At 40.6% G+C, this 18672-nt stretch overlaps 3 protein-coding genes across 4 annotated transcripts; 2 read left to right on the plus strand and 1 right to left on the minus strand.

Annotated features, from left to right (window-relative positions):
• The first annotated feature begins 540 nt into the window (after positions 1-540).
• Positions 541-1848, plus strand: LOC116202943 (protein EXORDIUM-like 2). Its single transcript, XM_031534584.1, has one exon. The coding sequence runs from the start codon at positions 631-633 to the stop codon at positions 1528-1530; it is 900 nt and encodes a 299-aa protein (XP_031390444.1). The 5' UTR covers positions 541-630; the 3' UTR covers positions 1531-1848.
• Positions 1849-2504: 656 nt separating this feature from the next.
• Positions 2505-8072, minus strand: LOC116202942 (phospho-2-dehydro-3-deoxyheptonate aldolase 2, chloroplastic-like). Of its 2 annotated transcripts, XM_031534583.1 has the most exons (7): positions 7794-8056; positions 6603-6777; positions 5902-6179; positions 4545-4821; positions 3623-3868; positions 2962-3207; positions 2505-2865 (listed from the first exon to the last, which is right to left on the minus strand). In XM_031534583.1, the coding sequence occupies exons 1-6, from the start codon at positions 8054-8056 to the stop codon at positions 2965-2967; spliced, it is 1482 nt and encodes a 493-aa protein (XP_031390443.1). In that variant the 3' UTR covers positions 2505-2865; positions 2962-2964. The 2 variants fall into 2 exon arrangements, with proteins under 2 accessions (XP_031390443.1, XP_031390442.1); XM_031534582.1 differs by having other exon boundaries at positions 2505-3207; positions 7794-8072.
• Positions 8073-9095: 1023 nt separating this feature from the next.
• On the plus strand, positions 9096-12788 carry LOC116206281 (2-carboxy-1,4-naphthoquinone phytyltransferase, chloroplastic). Its single transcript, XM_031539109.1, has 12 exons — positions 9096-9281; positions 9445-9526; positions 10083-10344; positions 10657-10760; positions 10849-10920; positions 11049-11187; positions 11402-11508; positions 11592-11691; positions 11773-11811; positions 11947-12057; positions 12194-12259; positions 12370-12788. Exons 2-12 carry the CDS (start codon positions 9453-9455, stop codon positions 12478-12480), a joined length of 1185 nt encoding a protein of 394 aa, XP_031394969.1. The 5' UTR covers positions 9096-9281; positions 9445-9452; the 3' UTR covers positions 12481-12788.
• The last annotated feature ends 5884 nt before the right edge of the window (positions 12789-18672 follow it).

The raw sequence follows: 18672 nt of genomic DNA on the forward strand, positions 1-18672 counted from the left end.
ATTGTTCAACAAATCCTAACTCGCAACAAGTTGACATCGTCGACGGACACTCTAATCCACAGCCAATGCTTAGTTTGTTCGTCACCCTATGTACTTTTAAGACAAGTGAATGTATGCCATCACGATGAACAAGCTCTCTTTCGGACGATTCAAATCTTCTGGCAGGACACAGCCAACTTCAGTGGCAAACAACATCATTTACATGGTACCATGTATTGATAGTGACCTCTCGTTATATATATATATATATATATATGTAACCTTTTGTTCGTCGATTCGAGCCCTATTCGAAAATATCAGGTGGTATTATTAGGAAAAGTATATGGTAGGAGCCCTCTAGCCCTAGCCCGGACGCATTCCCGAGTCGACATTAACGAGAAGCTACGAAAGATGGACTGCCACGTCACCCGCTGAAGAACCTTACAGCCTGGCAAGCCCCCGCTCCATACAGTGACTTTCAACCACTCCCCGCCACATGGCAGACCCTTGACGCTGACGCCTTCCTCTCCCTCCAGCTGTCTCCTCACTATATATATAGACCTCCACTACCATCTCCTACTCCACGACTCTCCCTCTCTCTCTCTCTCTCTTCTCGAACTTGGAAGCCTTTTTCCGCTTTCGCCCTCGGAAATGGCGGATATTTACCGTATTGCCACTGTGTTCTCTGTCGCGTTCTTCATCAGCTGCCTCGCCGGGCCGTCCGACGCGGCGCTTGTGCAGCAACAGCCGCTGGTGCTGAAGTATCACAATGGCGCCCTCCTCAAGGGCGACATCACCGTTAACCTCGTCTGGTACGGACGCTTCACCCCCGTCCAGCGCTCCATCGTCGTCGACTTCATCCACTCCCTCAGCTCCCCCGTGGCGGCCCGGGCGCCTCTCCCCTCCGCCGCCTCCTGGTGGAGGACCACCGAGAAGTACCGCGGCGGCTCCTCCAACCTCGTCGTCGGCCGGCAGGTCCTCCACGAGGCCTACACCCTCGGGAAGTCCCTCAAGAGGTACCACCTCCTCGCCCTGGCCAACAAGTTCAACGCCGTCAACTCCATCACCGTGGTCCTGACCGCCGCCGACGTCGCCGTGGAGGGCTTCTGCATGAGCTGCGGCCGCCACGGTACCACCCGTGGGGGGAAGTCCACCTACGTGTGGGTGGGCAACTCGGAGACCCAGTGCCCGGGGCAGTGCGCGTGGCCGTTCCACCAGCCGATGTACGGACCGCAGACGCCACCGCTGTTGGCCCCCAACGGCGACGTCGGGGTGGACGGGATGATCATCAACATAGCCACCCTCCTGGCCGGCACCGTCACGAACCCCTACAACAACGGGTACTTCCAGGGCCCGGCCAGCGCGCCGCTCGAGGCGGTGTCCGCCTGCACTGGGATATACGGGTCGGGGGCGTACCCGGGGTACCCCGGCCGGGTCCTGGTGGACAAGACGACGGGAGCGAGCTACAACGGGCACGGGGTCAACGGGAGGAAGTTCCTGCTGCCGGCGATGTGGGACCCTCAGACTTCCGCGTGTAAGACGCTCGTGTGAGAGGGGCTCGCACGTGGCAGGTGAAGAAGGGTGGGGGGAGGACCGCCGAGTTGGCGTCGCGCTGATCGGACGGAAGGTATTTCTTCACGTGGTCTATACGTCGAAAGGGTACGATAATGATGGGATTCCCGCTCTGGGAAAGGGGTATGACGTGTAAATTTGGGTTTGAAAGGTAAAAGATGAAAAAAAAAAAAAGAGAGAGAGAGAGGAAATGAGATATCAGAGTATGGAAAATAACGAAAATGTAAATAAAGGAATTATAAGTACTTGCACTGCGTTTGAATTTTGGATATTTGAATACCCATTATTTTTCTCTTTTCTTTTTTCTTTGTTTTTAGTTTTTTTTTTTTTTTTTATATTTTTGCTAAAGGAAGGAAAGAAATTAAGAATGATGGGTGCTGTGTCTGGGGATGAGGATGACTCTGAAAAGCTGGAAAAAAAATAATAAGAAAAAGATATGCAAAGTAATCTTCTTGATAAATTTGAGATTTTATTTTTAATAATTAATGAATACAAGTAAGTGGCAAGTGGAGAATAATCAGGACAAAGATGCACCTACTGGGGCCAAGGGGGACAGTAATAGTGGAGCAGTTTGGTAAATTTTTGGACATTTTGATGTGGACCTTCTAGTAATTTGATTGTGAGGATGGAAAGTTAAATATAAAGTCCAAAGTTACAGAAGAATCTCATTATGAATCTGATTTACGGGATCTGGCAATTTTCCTAACTTGCAGAGCACTCATCTGCACATCTTCACGCCAAAATGAGTGAAGTCCACAATAAGAGACAGGAAAAGATAATGAAGAATAAATGGTAAGGAATAAATGACTCCGGTTATGCAATATATATATATATCATCTCCCTGAGGAAAGCCGAACGAGACGCGTGAAATCGACAACGAGATCAAAGTTCAAGAGACGATTACATAATGGTTTGTCAATTAAGAGACGATCACATAACGATAGAAGTGAACGTACTATGATCAAAGTTCAATTCCTGTAACTGCATAGAAGTGGACGTCCTATGATCACATTAAGAGACGATTACATAACGATGATGGCAAGTTTCGGGTCATTCAAGAGCCATGATAATTTTTAAGGCGATCAGCAAAATTTGTTGATCACTCAGCCGAAAGTCACCCTAAGAGACAATCAAAGCTCCCGGAAACTCGAAAAAATAGACCGCTATGCACAAACTCTTACTTATTTTCTATATTTACATATAAAGGAAATCACGTTGTGACCGTAGTGCGATTTCCTGCTCATCACTACTGGGGCAGTGCAAACAGTGTGGTAAGGAGTTCAAGTGCGATTCACAGCACAGGATCTTGAGAACCTAATCAAAATCCACAAGCCAAAACCTGAATTTTCATTCCATATATATATATATGTATATATATATATATAAACCAGCGTGAAACTCACGCTTGACCTTTTAAGGCGAAGCAAGCCTTCTCTTCCGCAGTCGCTCCGCGATGATGAAGGCGAGCTCGAGGGACTGGGAAGCGTTGAGCCTGGGATCACAGTGAGTGTGGTAACGTGAGCTTAGGTCGTTGTATGTGATGGTTCGGGATCCTCCCACACACTCCGTCACATTTTGCCCAGTCATCTCCAAGTGCACTCCGCCCGGGTAGCTTCCCTCTTGATCATGCACGTCAAAGAATGCTCTCACCTCAGCCTATAGACAAAGCCCAAAATGAGTTAAAAGAAAAAAAAAAAAAAAAAGGTCGAAAAATTCAGTTCCCGAGCATCTTCAACTACAACGGTTGGAAGCAATAAGCGAGCATTCCTAGAGGGTCTACCAGAAGACTTCCACGCATCGTTCATGGAAAACAACACAGTGTTTAAAGATTTTCACAAACATTGTTGAGTTTGTGGGGGCATGCCTTGTCCGATGGAACAATTTATTTTTCTAATTCTTGCATTAAAAAATAAAAATAAAAAACTCTCTGATGCCATTCTCAAAAGTTCAATTTGACACTTTTTCTTTATTATTTTCCCCCTAGAAAGTTCCATTTGACACTTATCACCTTATGTTTGTGCTATTTTCAGTTTCAAAAAGTAACTTTATAAGAAGTCGCATCGTATCATACCCTGATTGCATCAAAGGAGCGAGTCTTGAGCCCACAAGGAGCTTTAGTGGTGTTCCCATGCATGGGGTCGCTGACCCAAGTCACAATTTGTCCGGCTCCTCGAACAGCTCTTATCAGATGAGGAAGCTTTACCCTCAGGTTGTCTGCCCCCATCCTTACAATCACTGTTATCCTTCCAGGCTTATTCTTTGGGTTTAAAATCTCAATGAGCTTCACTAGCTCATTTGGGTCCATCTTGTCACTGACCTGAAAACATTAGTATAAAAGCTATGAACAAACTTCGTGACTCAAAGAAATTGCCATAGGCATCCTGAAAACTTGGATCACAGTGCAGGACAAAAATGGAAGCAACAAAGCCAAGGCATTTGGTAGCACAGAATGTTCAATTTTTCTTATTTCACCCTATCTTGCTAAAATTGTATGGTTAGACGGCGTTTAGCAGCTTCCCTTTTTCTAGTCTTCCAATTTTCTGATTTTGTGTTTTTCCCAGTCATCAACTAATAAAAAAAGGAATTGCAATTCCTCGAAGAATGAATCGACTTCCTTCTGAAATGAAGTTCAAAGGACGAAAATTACGAAATATACAGATCACCAGTCAAAGGAAATGCAAGTTTTGAAGCATGTGAAACTTGGAAAAGTGAAAAATTTTCAGTCTATCAATAAACAGATCTGCTTCATTTTTCCATTGCTCGAGGAGGATAAATGACCAGGGACATCCATTTCAAAATGCTTGTTTTCAATTAAAGTAAGAAACTAGTCTTCATTTCTGAAAAGATTGAAGAACAGCAGAATTTGAATGTATTCTTCATGCAAGAAACAGGGAAGGATCAGACCCTTCTCGACAAATACCTGGAGACAAATATATGTACCTAAAATATCATCACTCATACTTCTGATGGATGGAGAAATTTATATGGTTTACCTTGATGCCTAGAGGATTGGCAACTCCACGGAGAAACTCAACGTGAGCCCCATCGAGCTGTCGTGTACGCTCCCCAACCCAGAGCATGTGAGCAGAGCAGTCGTAATAGAGCCCTGAGGTCGAATCCTCCCTCGTAAGAGCTTGTTCATAGGGCAAGAGAAGGCACTCATGGGAGGTGTAGAAATCGGTTTTCGTCATGATCGGGTGGTCAACGGTCAGACCGGCAGCTGCCATGAAGCCCAAGGCCTCGTCCACCCGATGAGCCAGTTCCCGGTACCTGCATAGGTTAATTTTCTCTTATGAATTTATTTTTGGATAAAAATACTGTGAAATATGTGTTTACCTACTTAAATGAAAGAGCACTTTTCTAGGAAAAGTTGAATTTTCTAATTTCCCGAATTCAAATCAATTTGGAAAATTACTTTTAATAGTTCTCCAATTCTCTCCTCTCTTTAATTGGATTTAATAGGAAAGTTTGCAATAACTTTTTTGCCTTTATAATTAAGTAAATTATTTTCCCTTTAATTGGAAAGTTTACAATCGTTATTAGATATATTATTCAAGTCTCAAACTCAACAAGAAAATACTCAACTTTTGAGTTTGCAAACATGATTTCTCAATTTCCTTTAGAGAAATAAATTTAAAATAGAAGAAAAAAAGTGGGAAAGAAAAATTGAAAAGACTTTCCTCAAAAAAACATGCACGATCTTCTTAATGAGAAACAATCACCCAATGATTCAACCTTTAGAAATATATTAAGGCACTGAAAACAAACCGACCACTGGAAAGGATCACAGATGCACCAATGAGCCCCAAAAGATATTAGCAAACACATTATGTGTATTGGAAACTCTCTAAGGAGTTCATTACAGCACAATCAACCCAAAATATATAAGCATGCACAATATGCATATTGGAAAACTTCGAAGTAGTTAATTTCAGCAGATCTGACATTTTAGTTCACCATATTTAACCCAGGTCCTACTTGTATTAGAGTGTGTCTTGAAAGTTTGTTTAAGTTCCTTTTCTTCAGTCTCTTCAGACGAGAGACAAGTTTTCATGCTATCATGAAAAGCACATTTCAGGACAGTGCAATAATACATTACTCATCGCCTTCTCTCTTTAGATTTGTCATAAAAGAGAAACATGAGAAATCGAGAAAGCTTTCTATAAGAACATAGGTCAATGTTTCCATTTTAAAGGGGTCCTTTAAATTTATTTCTGAAAGTAAAACCAGAAAATGGAACCAGTGAAGAGAAGCATACTTTAATTCATGTCCACTTGCAGAAACATACTAGTGGAATGAAACATTAAGCCAGCGATCACTATTTATTGAATAAAGAGCAGATGTATTTACTTATCGCCTTGCTCGCTGTGCTCTGTGAAGTCCAAGTTCCAATGAGTGACCCTCTGCATGGCGGCATAACCTCCCGTGGCAAAAGCCCTCAGAAGGTTCAGAGTAGATACTGATTGGAGGTAAGCCCGAATCATCCTCTGGGGATCAGGGACCCTTGATTTCTCATCAAAAGAATCCGCATTAATGTTGTCCCCTCTGTAACTGGGCAGCTTTGCTCCGTCTTTCTCCTCGAATGGGTCTGATCTTGGCTTCGCAAACTGCCCCGCCATTCTTCCCACCTGAATAAACATTTCCATGTTTGTATGCGCAATTAATCAGCAGTAACTTTCAAAAGAAAAGTTGAGAATTATTAACTAAACCATTTAAATTTAATTAGTTGGTCAAGAACACGAGGCAAGAGTAAGATAAAAGATGAAGGAAGAATAAGTGCAGGTTGCAGCTCTCAAAATTTACAAAAGAGAGACATCAAAGCCAGTGACTCTGTACTAACTATGAAGTATCCCTTGCAAACAGTTTTGCCCAAAATTGGGATGATTATGAGTAAATGTTCCTAAACAGTAAGATGCTAAACAGGAAACATCAACAGGTCAGCTGAGATTACCAGAACTTTCCATTCCAAAAGAAAGAAATGGAAGAAACTCTCCACCAGCTAAGAAGCCAAACCAAGACATTTTAACAAAAATGGAAGCTCTAAAACTGACCTTGACAACAGGCATTTGTCCGCCAAACATGAGGACAACACTCATTTGGAGAAGTACACGGAAGGTGTCACGAATGTTGTTGGCATTGAACTCCTTGAAGCTCTCCGCACAGTCTCCTCCCTGCAGCAAGAACGCGTTCCCTGTGGCCGCCTGCCCCAGCTTCTTCTCCAAGCTCCTGAAAAAGAGACATAAATTTGCCTACTTAATTTTGGCCCATTTGATTGAATCTCATCAAATACCAGCCTCTGTACAGTGAATTGGAATGGCTTACCAAGGTTACATTTGGTACTCTGCAAATGAGTATCTCATCCTAACACTCTATTTCCTATATGGTGTCTCTTTAGTGAGTTGAAATGGAACTCATTAGGAAGACATTATTTTCTTAAACTTGATGGAACAAGCATTCCTTCAAAAAGTTAAACAGTGCTCATTCCACCATTTGATTAATTTTTATATAAGTAACACACATTGAGTTTAATTTCTTTCTATCTAAAACAATATATTAAATGCAATCTCGGTAAATAAGTTCAATTTTTTTTAATCGCACTCATTCATACTTTCAAATTCAACCCACAAACCACTATTTTGCTTTAAATATCATCACATTTCACTCTATCAAATCCACTGCATTCCATTATTGTGTATCTTAACATGACCTAAGACACTGCAGAATTATATTCCTTTCCATTCCTCTTTGTTGCTTCCTAACCTGTCTAACCCATAAGCCACAACCAAAACTTCAACACGGTGACTACTTACTACAGACAGACGTGCCCCTTACAATTGCCGCCGAGATAAATAAACGAATAGCAAACAAATGCACTTGATTTCAGGCTCTGAAATCATTCTATTCCTGGGAGGAAACACATTAAGGGGAGACACACGGATAGATTACACAGAATAATATGATCAACAGAACATAACAGCTTACTCTAATTTAAGCCTTTCCGGCAACTAAGAGATACATATCGACAAACTCACAGCTCGAATTTTCTTCCCTCTTACTCATATCTCGCACATATCTCTATGTATATAAAATTCAATTGTTACTAAGCTTTCACTCTTCCTTTCGAGAACATCGCCGAAATGTTCAAGCTTCCTCACACAGATTGGCAAGCGATCGTGCAAAAAAATTGTTGATAAGATACAATTTTGCGAGGCGGGGGTGTGCGAAGAATGAAGAAACAAAACCTGGCTTCGCCAGCGAAGACAATCGGAGGGAAGGACTCGAGGGTCTTGAGGACGGAAACGAGCTCGATGGGGTCCGGGTACTCGGGCAGCTGCAGGGCTTTCTTGTGCCTCCAGCTCTCCAGGCTCCATGACGCGGGTACCGCCGCGTGGACGGCAGAGATGGTTAATCTCCGGCGGACGGAGGACTGTTGGCGGTGGCGGGAATGGAGGTTGAGGAGGGGACTGAAGGAGGAGAGAGAAGCAGGGGTCGTCATGAGAGCCATATTTTTGTTTCTACGCACACAGGAGCGAGCAAAGCTCCAATTATGGCATGGAAAGCCATTTTGGGCTCAATTTTCGAAACAAAGGCCCATCTGTAGATGTTAATGGGCCTGATGAGGCCCGGTCCATGAGGCAGTTCCCTCCTTCAGACCAGTTTCTTGTTTTATCGTCAAGAAAATATTCAATGAGTATTACGCAATCGTGTGACTGTATAAGACTTAACCAACTATTAAAACATGTAAGATTCAATTAGAACCACAAAATTTCTCCCTTCACCTCCACGTGTCTAAGTTATTACATAGTTACTGTATTACTAACTGCATATTTTCTCTCATTTTTCATGTGCAGGAGAGCTAATTGTAAATTCTATGGTATAATAACCCAAATTATTTAGTTCACCCAACTATTTCACCAAAATGTTTTAAATAAAAGTTTCACTGTATAATTTTCTGAGAATTTAAATAATTTTACCTACATTAATTTTTCAAAAGAGACGCAACTTATTCAAAATTCATGTAAATTAAGTATAATTTTATTACAGTAGTACATAATTTACTTTTATACATGATATCATCAATTTTAAAATGATTGCATGTCAAACCTTCTCGATAACTATCACATCAATCCCGCTGCTCATGGAAAACCTTAGCTTGCGTTAGATTTTCGAGTTAGATAAGTGATTTAATTCAACTTGATTTTGTGTAACGATTGTAAGTATTGATAAATATATTGATATGTGAGAATATATATTTATATATACACGTGAAAATATATGAAAAATTTATTATTAAAAAATGATTATAAAAAGTAGATTGAAAAATTATTATTTAAAAATTAATTATAAAAATAATTAAAAATGAGTGTAAATTATTATTAAATAAAAAAATAAAATAATAACGATTATGTTGTTGAATTTGATAAAAAAAAATTGAGTTGAGTTGAGCAAAATTATTATTATTTTTAAAACACAAACAAACCCTTATATTTCATTATCCCAATTGATAAGAACCGTTAGGGAGACTGACACAGGGACACAGAGAGAGAGAGAGAGAGAGAGGAGATTACCCTTATCTTTTCATTATCCCACTTGATAAGAACCTTCAGAGAGACAGACACAGAAACAGAGAGCTCTCACAGAGCTCCGGGTTCTGTTCTTGCTCACCATACCGCCAGACGCTGACTTCTGAAGAGTAGATGAGCTCCCCAGCACCAGTCCTCTGTTTATATGTATGTAAAGCTGCATACTTTTCTGAGCTCTTGGGCTTCAATTCCCTGCTGTGGCTTTTCTTCACTCTTGAGACAATGGCAGTGTTCTGTTTGTGGTGTGCTGACAACTTTGGAAAAGATTATCTTCAACTTCTGCTTGCTTGGTCTGCTGTGTGTGATGCAGAGATATAGATGTCGACCACATTCTGCAGTGTCAACAACTTCTTATGGCCTAATGGCGTGAACAAACAGGGCTACAATAGAAGGCAAGTTCTTGCTTTCTCTTCTCAATTTGTTTGTTGGCGTTCGTGTTCCTTCTGCAGTTATGTTGTTGGGTGTGTGATATAGAATTCACTGCTGTACTTCACCTGGGGAGATGGGAATTTCGCACTGGAAGTTGCATGCTCGGGAGAGGACTCGAAATGGCATAGAAATAAGGGAGACAACAATTAGAGCTGAATGAAGATGATAACGGTTATGGAAGCCTAACAGCGAGAAAGAAATCGAACATATATATGACTGAGCTAACGGTTATGAAAGCCTAACAGCGAGAAAACAGCTTGAAGGGGTCTTGTGCTTTAGTTTTTTGGAGAGGTTTCTGTGGTAATAAAGTGTTCGTACTTTTTGTTCGGATGATTTGCAATGTTGGAGAACTGCAAATAATGAAATTCGATATCTTTAATCAACTAGTAGATAATGGCTGAGTAGTTTTCTTTCATCCCTGCAAATTGCCTGGAATCGTTTTGCTTCATGTTACAATATCTTGAGCTGAGCAGACCAAAAGGTTCGATTTTGCACACCTTGACACATTCTTTTGCTCAGGTCTTGTGCTGGTTCCTTAGAATCTTCTTCGAACCGAGGGACTACCGGTTTTTTCGGTAGAAGTTGTAGGAGACAGCTGAACTGGACAAATGAAATGCCAGTGGAAGTCTGGAGACAAACCAAATGCCAAGTTTTGGGATCTGAAGTTGTTCCCTCTGACTCTGCTTATGCACCGGACGAAGAAGATGAGATTCCGAGGGCAACCTTGATATGGAGGGCAGTCAAGTTACCGATATATTCGGTAGCCTTGATTCCTTTAACAGTGAGTTTCTGTCTGTTTGGCAATTTTCCCGAAATGCTTTTGGAACAATCTGCTGCAGTACTTGGCTCAGCAATGTGATGCATTGAAGGCACTTCACTTTCCTATTTTTACATGGAAGAACTCCTTCAGTTTCCTCAAATGGCTTTCAGTTTTTCTGAAAACAGGAATAATTTTCACTTGTTTCATGGATGAAGACTTTTCGGCTCATTTCCATGGAAAAAGAAAGACATGACGACTTTTTCTAGAGGTTTAAATTGTTAATCGGCCGAGTTCTAATTTTCCGTTCTTCTTGCTTATTGGTTTAAAAATCAGGTAGGAAGTGCATCTGCCTATCTGCAGACAGGAATATTTGCGGCGAGACGGTATTTTCTACTCTTGGCTTCATCTGTTCTTATCATCACTTGGCTCAACTTAAGGTCAGTTTACTACTGCATCTAGATTTTGGGCTTATGGGAAGAACTATCAACTCTGAAAGCTCCTGTTGGTTTTGGGTCTTCTCTGCAGCAATGACGTCTACGACTTTGACACGGGAGCAGACAAAAACAAGAAGGAATCGGTCGTAAACTTGGTTGGCAGGTACTTCAGATGTTCTTGTGCTCTGAAGCTGTGAATACCTTGCTTTTATTTTCGTCTTCTTCTGTCTGGAAGTTTCTGTCATATGTTTACATGACATGATAACCGGGCAATGGTATACATCCGGGAAGCCGTACAGGGACCTTTATTGCAGCGTCACTGATGCTCATCCTTGGCTTCACGGGCCTGACGTGGGCTTCAGTGGAAGCAGGAAGCATCCGTTCGATTTTGTTATTGGCTGCTGCAATAGTGTGCGGTTATATATACCAGGTGAGAAAGATCTGGGAGAAGTTTTCCCTTTTTTCAGATTTCACTCATTGAAAAACAAAGAAATTATGAAGAACAAATTGGAGGGAAAAATGGAAAACTGATAAAATAATCCCAGCTCTTGGAAACAGATAAATACCTACATGGTCTCTCTGCTGTACAATATTGTTGTTCCGGATCTCATAGCATAAAATATGTTTTGTTTTTTCTCCATCAGTGCCCACCGTTTCGGCTAAGCTACCATGGATTGGGAGAGCCATTGTGCTTTGCAGCATTTGGCCCATTTGCTACCACTGCATTTTACTTCTCACAAGGAAGCGCTAGGTATGGCAACTTATCTTTCGGTGTCACAATTATCATGTTTCTTTCCTGATCTTTGCTTAATTGAAGGCTGAGTTTTTCGACAGTGACCCGAGCTATCTTCCACTGAGCGGCACAATTCTATGTGCTTCTGTTCTTGTTGGTTTCATCACGTCTCTAATCCTCTTCTGCAGTCACTTTCATCAGGTAATTTACAGCTTCACAGTAACATTTTCGAACCCTATGTTAACTGTTCCGAGTATAACCACATTAATGCTGCCATGTCAGGTGGATGAAGATGCTGCCGTGGGAAAAATATCTCCTCTGGTGATTATGCCCTGCTAAAGTCGATACTCTGATGGACTATAATGACATATTAGTAGAGCAAACAAATGAAAAACATGAAGATAGATAGACGGAATCTCATTCTTTTATTCTCATGCGGTCGTATGTCCCTTTCAGGTAATTCTCGGGACTGAAAAAGGATCGAAAGCAGTGAAAGCAGTGGTCGTGGCACTGTATGCCCTTCTTGTAGCTTTTGGCCTTAGTGGAAGTCTTCCTCTACCTTGCATTGTGAGCAATTCGGATTTATCCGCAGCTTTTGTCTTTCGTCAAATGCATGATAAGTCTCTTTTTATGCTTCAGCCTTGTGCAGGGATCTGTTTATTTAGTCAGAAATCATAGTCTTTGGATTTCAAATTTGTTGCAGTTCCTCTGTGCCCTCACCTTACCAATGGGAAATCGGATTGTCAGTTTTGTTGAAGAGAACCATGAGGTGAGCTGAGACATAGATGAAACTTTTATGGCAAGATATGTCACAAAAATGATCAGTTGATCTGGGTCGGACATTCTCAGTGGAAGATCTCATCTCATTGGTTTGAACAGGACAAACGGTTGATCTTCATGGCAAAGTACTACTGTGTGAGACTGCATACACTATTTGGAGCGGCTTTGGCTGTTGGACTTGTAGTAGCTCGAAAGATCGGCATAAGATGAACTTCGTTGCTTCTCTGTGATCCAGTGGTTTTTTATTCTATTCATATTGCAAGCAGAGATCCGTCGAAATGGAAATTTTCATGTGGTGGACAAGATGCGAGGAAGTCTTCTACTCAGACTCTGGCTGTGATCGGATTCCCGGCATATGCAACAAAGAAAATTCCATCTGTAACCTATTAACATTTGTTGTATTATCTAAAACTATGAACTTCAGACAACACATCAATTAGTGTTGGTTCCAATGGAGTGCTCCTGTATCGATTAACCTTGTCATGCGTTTTTATCGAAAGGAACGGCTTTGCTGCAAATTAGAAGACCGACAGAGAAAACAAGAAAACAAGACATTGCTTCCTTGAAATTCTTTAAATTTTTAAGATTATGTATCTTGAGATAAGGGTAAAAGGGCCAAACAACATTGATAATGGCCTTGAGGCTCTGGAAATATCTTGCAGGCACATATGGAGCCCGGCATGGACAAGATTATTATCGATGATCGAGCAAAGCATCTCCTTCGCTGATGGGAAATGAGACAAAACTCTCTTTCCGGCGCGTCAAAATCATCGATTCATCTCTCTTTCTGCTCATAACCTATTGCCTGCAATTGTCCAGGGAAACCTCACAACATAGTAACAGGGACATGTATGAGATCGGCAAAAGAATCCGACATGTATAGCCCTTTCTCCAATCCTTGTCATATTTCTCATTTGGTACGCGGGAACGAAATTGAAAGAAATAGAATGAAAATGCGTTCTTTTACTCCATTTCCTTACTCGGAGACACTTGTATGAAAGAATATTCAATCTGGAGGGAAGTTTTTTTACAACATAATGGAATAGTCTTTCCTTCAAAAAATTTAAGGAATGGTCATTCCATCATTTCTACTAAATTTTTCATAAATCATATATTATCTTTTAGTTTTATATAATCTAAACATATGATATGTAGAATGATATCGTGAAAAATAAATTCATCAAAGTAAATCTAATCCTTCGTATTCTCTACTTCAATCTAAAAATCATTATTTTTATATCAATCCAACAACATTCACTATATGAAAGTACATTCCATCCATTTGCATTCCATTCCGACGCACAACGGGGCCTTAAATATGACTTCCTTAGCAAGATTTTCACAAGCAGACCAGCATAACCGATTCTTCAAATGAACATCAGACACTGTTAACTCAGGAGTCTAGACAGTATTCCTACACGGCATTTGCTTCGGAGGATCAAAGATGCATTTCTAATAACAAAGGAACACATACTAAGCTAAGAATATTCACATTCAAGAATCTATTCGGGTGGCTGCGGAAGGAGGAAAGAAGACCAGCAGCCCGCACAGGCAAAACATCACTGAATGACACAAGGCACTAGCTGGTCTGTCCTTTAATATCCCCACCTGACCATCCGTTTAGAATGGAATTTAATCAAAATGTTGGTAAAGTCTTGGATAATAAATATTCAGACATGAGAACTGTCCCAACCTAATTGCTTATAGAAAGCTTTTATGTCATTATCCCCACATAGGATTAATAAGAACCTCTAGAGAGAGGGGAAAGAGATCCTTCTTTCTGCCTCTAAGGTCATATTTGGTACGTCGAAATGAAATAATATAAAATGGAACGAAATGGATTGAATAAAAAAAATAGCGTTGAGAGCAAAATAGTCTCTTTTTTTTTTTTTCCTTTTGTTGTTGAACTTGATAGTACGGAGGAGGAGTATTGGAATTATATACAAATACGTCCCATATTTATTTTTGGACATAAGAAATTGAAAGTAAAAATACGATACTTGTATTAATATAAGTTGAAATGGAGGAATGGACATTACTTTAACTATTTTAAACGAACAACTATTTTATAGGAGTATACATTCCATCAAGTTAACAGAAAAGTGTCATCATAGTGGAACGCTCTTTTCAACTTAGAAAAATGACGCGGATAAGGAGATGAGGTTGAATGACGAAATGTGCATTATTGATGTGCACCAATTACCAAACATAACCTTGTCATGAATTGGACCCCTGTGTTCTGTTGTTGTTCTGTTGTTGCATACTGACAGAGGCTAGGCTTCTGACAAGTTCGATGAGCTGTCCACCTCCAGTCCTATGTTAATTGGAGCTCTATTGGGCTTTAGTTTCCATCCATGGCTTTTCTTTGCTTGACTCTTGAATCAGTCAATAAATGGTGGTGGATTGTGGAGGTCTTTTTCTCTCCCTATTCTGTTTCTGTCCTCGCAGTGACAGGTCCGATGTTTGTTGGGGGGGGGGGGGGGGGGGGGGGGAGTGGGTGGGTCAATGAAATATTAAACAGGTCCATATGTTGTGGGGGCAACTGGGTCGGTTTTTCCCACCCGCAGCCGCTACCATTTCCCCAAAAAGAAATTAAAAAAATTTATCTTAACATTTTTTTAAAATTTTTTTGGTGAAATGTCTTAAATTTTTCTTTCTGATTAAATTATTAAATGCAAGATATAATAGTAGCATGTGATTTTGCCATGATTATATGATACTTTTAACGAATTCCGAATCTACACTTCAAGTAAAGTTCGTTGCGTCATATTAATTTGTCATTTAAAGTCTATTATATTGTTTGATCGAGCCTGCATACACCACCATTTAAAACTAATATGTTAATTTATATCAACATATATATTTTTTTAATTCCTTCAGTGAAATGTCCTAGATTTTTTTGGTTAAACGCAAAATACAATAGTAGCATGTGATTTTGCTGTGATTATGTGATGTTTTTAACGAATTTTGTACTTACACTTCAATTAAAGTTCATCACGTCCATTTAAAATCTATTATATTGTTATCAAACCCGCAACCACCGCGGTTTAGGAAAAAAAATATATTAATATGTTTTAATTTTAATTTCTTCATTTCAGCACAAATTTTAATATTAAAAATGTCCTAATTTATTTTCAGTGAAATGTAAGATTACATTAGTAGTCTATGATTTGGTCGTGAATGTGTACTTTTAACTAATTTCGAAATCTAGACTTCAAGTAAAGTTTGTTAATTCAAATTATCGGGGCCGCTTAAAGTCTTTTATATTTTGATCATGTTTTTCTAATTAGAAATATCGAATTTTTAAATGTAAATTGGTCGGTAAAAATATAATTTTAATACCGTATTACATATTCATTAGTATAACCTTCTAGAAAGTTTGGATTAGTTATTAGCAATTAAGAGTTATATACAAGAATAGTTTTATCATTAGTTTTAGTTATATTTTATGTTGATTACCATATAAACATATATGATAAACCAAAATATTGATGAAAATATTTTTTGGCCTGCCGCATTGCGCTTGTCCACCCTAGTGTTGATTATTGCATGAATTGGTTTTTTTTTTTTTTCAGTGTGCACTCTGGTATTCGGAAGCCAAATTGGACTCTGACTAATCTAGTCGAATTAGGTCGGCCCACTAAGAGGTAAAGCTCTCCTAGCGTTGATTTTCTCCATTCACAATCCGAGATCTTATTTAAGGGGAATAAGTACCGAACTGTTTGAATCAACCGCGTGGTTGAATTGACTTTTCTTGTGTTTGCTGCATTCCCTCTTTCATGTGCATGCATTGCATTGTCTGGTTAGGTAGGGTTTATTAATTTTCTTCACCGTACGTAAGCTCCTTTTTGATGATATACGAGGTATAGAGGATATATTGCAGAAGCTTCTCTTCGTACCATTTATCATCTTCTTCCGCTTATCAGTTGTCTTCAACTTCTCCTGCTTAGTTGGTCTGCTGTTTTTGCTGGTGCAGAGATACCGATGTCAACTACATCCTGCAACGTCAACAACTTCCCGGGGCCTTATGGCCTGATGAAACAGAGCCACAGGAGAAGGCACCTTCTTGCTTTCTCTTCTCAAATTTATATGTTGATTTTCCTCCTACGATTATGTTATATGGGTGTGTTGCGGTCTTTCTATTGTACTTCACGTGGGGTAATCAGAACGGCACAGCAGAAATCGCATGCTCGGGGGAGGACCCCAAATGACACAGTAAAATTGTATATGGACGATGTCTCCACCTTAGCAGGAACGGGACTGATCTTTAGAGCACAGCTAACAGTTATGGAAGTCGAACAGTGAGCAAATAACTTGAAGCCTGAAGGGGCCTTTATGTTTTTGTTTTTCGTGGTGATTTCTGTCTGGCTGACAGAGCTTTTGTTTAGTCGAGGGATCGCATAATGTTGTAGAAATGCAAGTAACGAAGTTCGATATGTTTCGCCTTCAAATAGTACAGCACAGCTTATGTCATGTTGAGTAGGATTCTTTCATGCATTCATTCAGATCGTGTTTAATGGTTTTGCCTCATGTGACCATGTCCTCAGCTGAGCAGTTCTCCAAGGGTTGCATCTGCGTTTCTCTCAGATCTTATGCCATTTCCTTAAAAACTTGTTCGATCCGTGGGACCTTCAGTTTGTTCAGTAGATATTGTAGAAGACAGCTAAACTGAAAAAATGAAACGCCAGGGAAGCCAGGAGACACATTGGACGCCAAGTTTTGGGATCTCCCGCTAGTGAAGCTGTTCCCTCCAACCCTGGAGATGAACCGGAAAAATAAGATGAGATTCCGAGAGCAACCTTGATATGGAGGGCAATCAAGTTACCGATCTATTCGGTTGCGTTGATTCCTGTAACGGTGAGTTTCTATCTACTTTGGAATCTTCCTCAAGTGCATTTGTACCAATCTGCTGCACTACTTTGCTTGTGCATGTGAATCATCAAACCATTCTTTCATCTTCCCAATCTACGCCTTAAGGTTTGGCTTTGGTCATCAAAATCACTTCCAGTTTTCTATTTTGACGTGGAAGAACTCCTTCAGTTTCATCAATGAATCTCCTTCGGGCTTTCCGAACACCTGGTTAGTTCAATCATTTGGCCTGCTTCTGTAGGAAAGAAAGAAACAGGACAACATTTTTGAAGGTGTCGAATGTTATTCAGTTGAGTTCCGACAATGAATGAAAGCTTATTCTGATACGTATCATTTTCGTTCTTCTTTCTCATATTTTACCCCAAAAAACAAAAAGTTCAGGTAGGAAGTGCGTCTGCTTATCTGCAGACAGGAATATTTGAAGGGAGGCTGTACTTTCTAAACTTGGCTTCATTTGCTCTTATCATCGCTTGGCTCAATTTAGGTCAGTTTACAACTCTATTTCGATTTTGGCCCTACGGGAGAAAGCTTTCAACCCTGAACCTCCTGTTGGTTCTTCCTCTGCAGCAATGATGTTTATGACTTCGACACAGGGGCTGACAAGAACAAGAAGGAATCGGTCGTAAACTTGGCCGGCAGGTACTTCAGATGGTCTTGTTCTCTGTAGCTCTGAGAACCTTGCTTTTGTTTTTGTCTTCTTCCTTCCTAATTTACTGTCCTTCGTTTGCATGACTTGACAACTGGGCAATGGTCTACGTTCTGGAAGCCGTACGGGGACCTTTATTGCAGCATGGTTGATGCTCATCCTCGGCTTCACCGGCCTGACATGGGCCTCACTGGAAGCAGGAAGCATCCGTTCGGTTTTGTTACTGGCTGCTGCAATAGCGTGCGGTTATATATACCAGGCGAGAAAGATCCAGGAGAAGTTACAAAGAAATTAAAAAGAATGCATCGAAAAGAAAGAATGGAAAACTGGTCAAGTTATCCGAGCTCTTCAGAAACAGATAGACACCAGCATGGTCTCTTTTCTCTAGAACATGGCCGTTCGGAACATCATAACGTAAAATGTGTATTCTTTTTCCTTCATCAGGGCCCACCGTTTCGATTAAGCTACCATGGCTTGGGAGAGCCCTCGTGCTTGCATCTGGCCCTTTTGCTTACTTCTCACAGGGAAGCACTAGGTAAAATAGTGTCACAAATCATGATTCTCGGGTTTCTTTCTTGCTCCTAGCTTGATTTGCGTTGGCTGTTTTGACAGTGGCCCGAGCTATCTTCCATTGGACGGCACAATTCTTTGTTCTTCGCTTTTTGTTGGCTTCACGTCTTCGCTGATCCTCTTCTGCAGCCACTTTCATCAGGTAAGTCACAGCTCCAGAGTTACAATTCTCGAATCCTGTTTTAATTGTCTCCGAGTTTAACTACATTTATGCTGCGATCCCAGGTCGATGATGATGCTGCTGTTGGAAAAATGTCTCCTCTGGTGATTATGCCCTGCTAAAGTCGATATCTGCAGTGGACCGAAATGAAATAGTA

The sequence above is a fragment of the Punica granatum genome, chromosome 4 (assembly GCF_007655135.1).
Source record: "Punica granatum isolate Tunisia-2019 chromosome 4, ASM765513v2, whole genome shotgun sequence".
In the NCBI taxonomy this organism is placed as follows: domain Eukaryota; kingdom Viridiplantae; phylum Streptophyta; class Magnoliopsida; order Myrtales; family Lythraceae; genus Punica; species Punica granatum.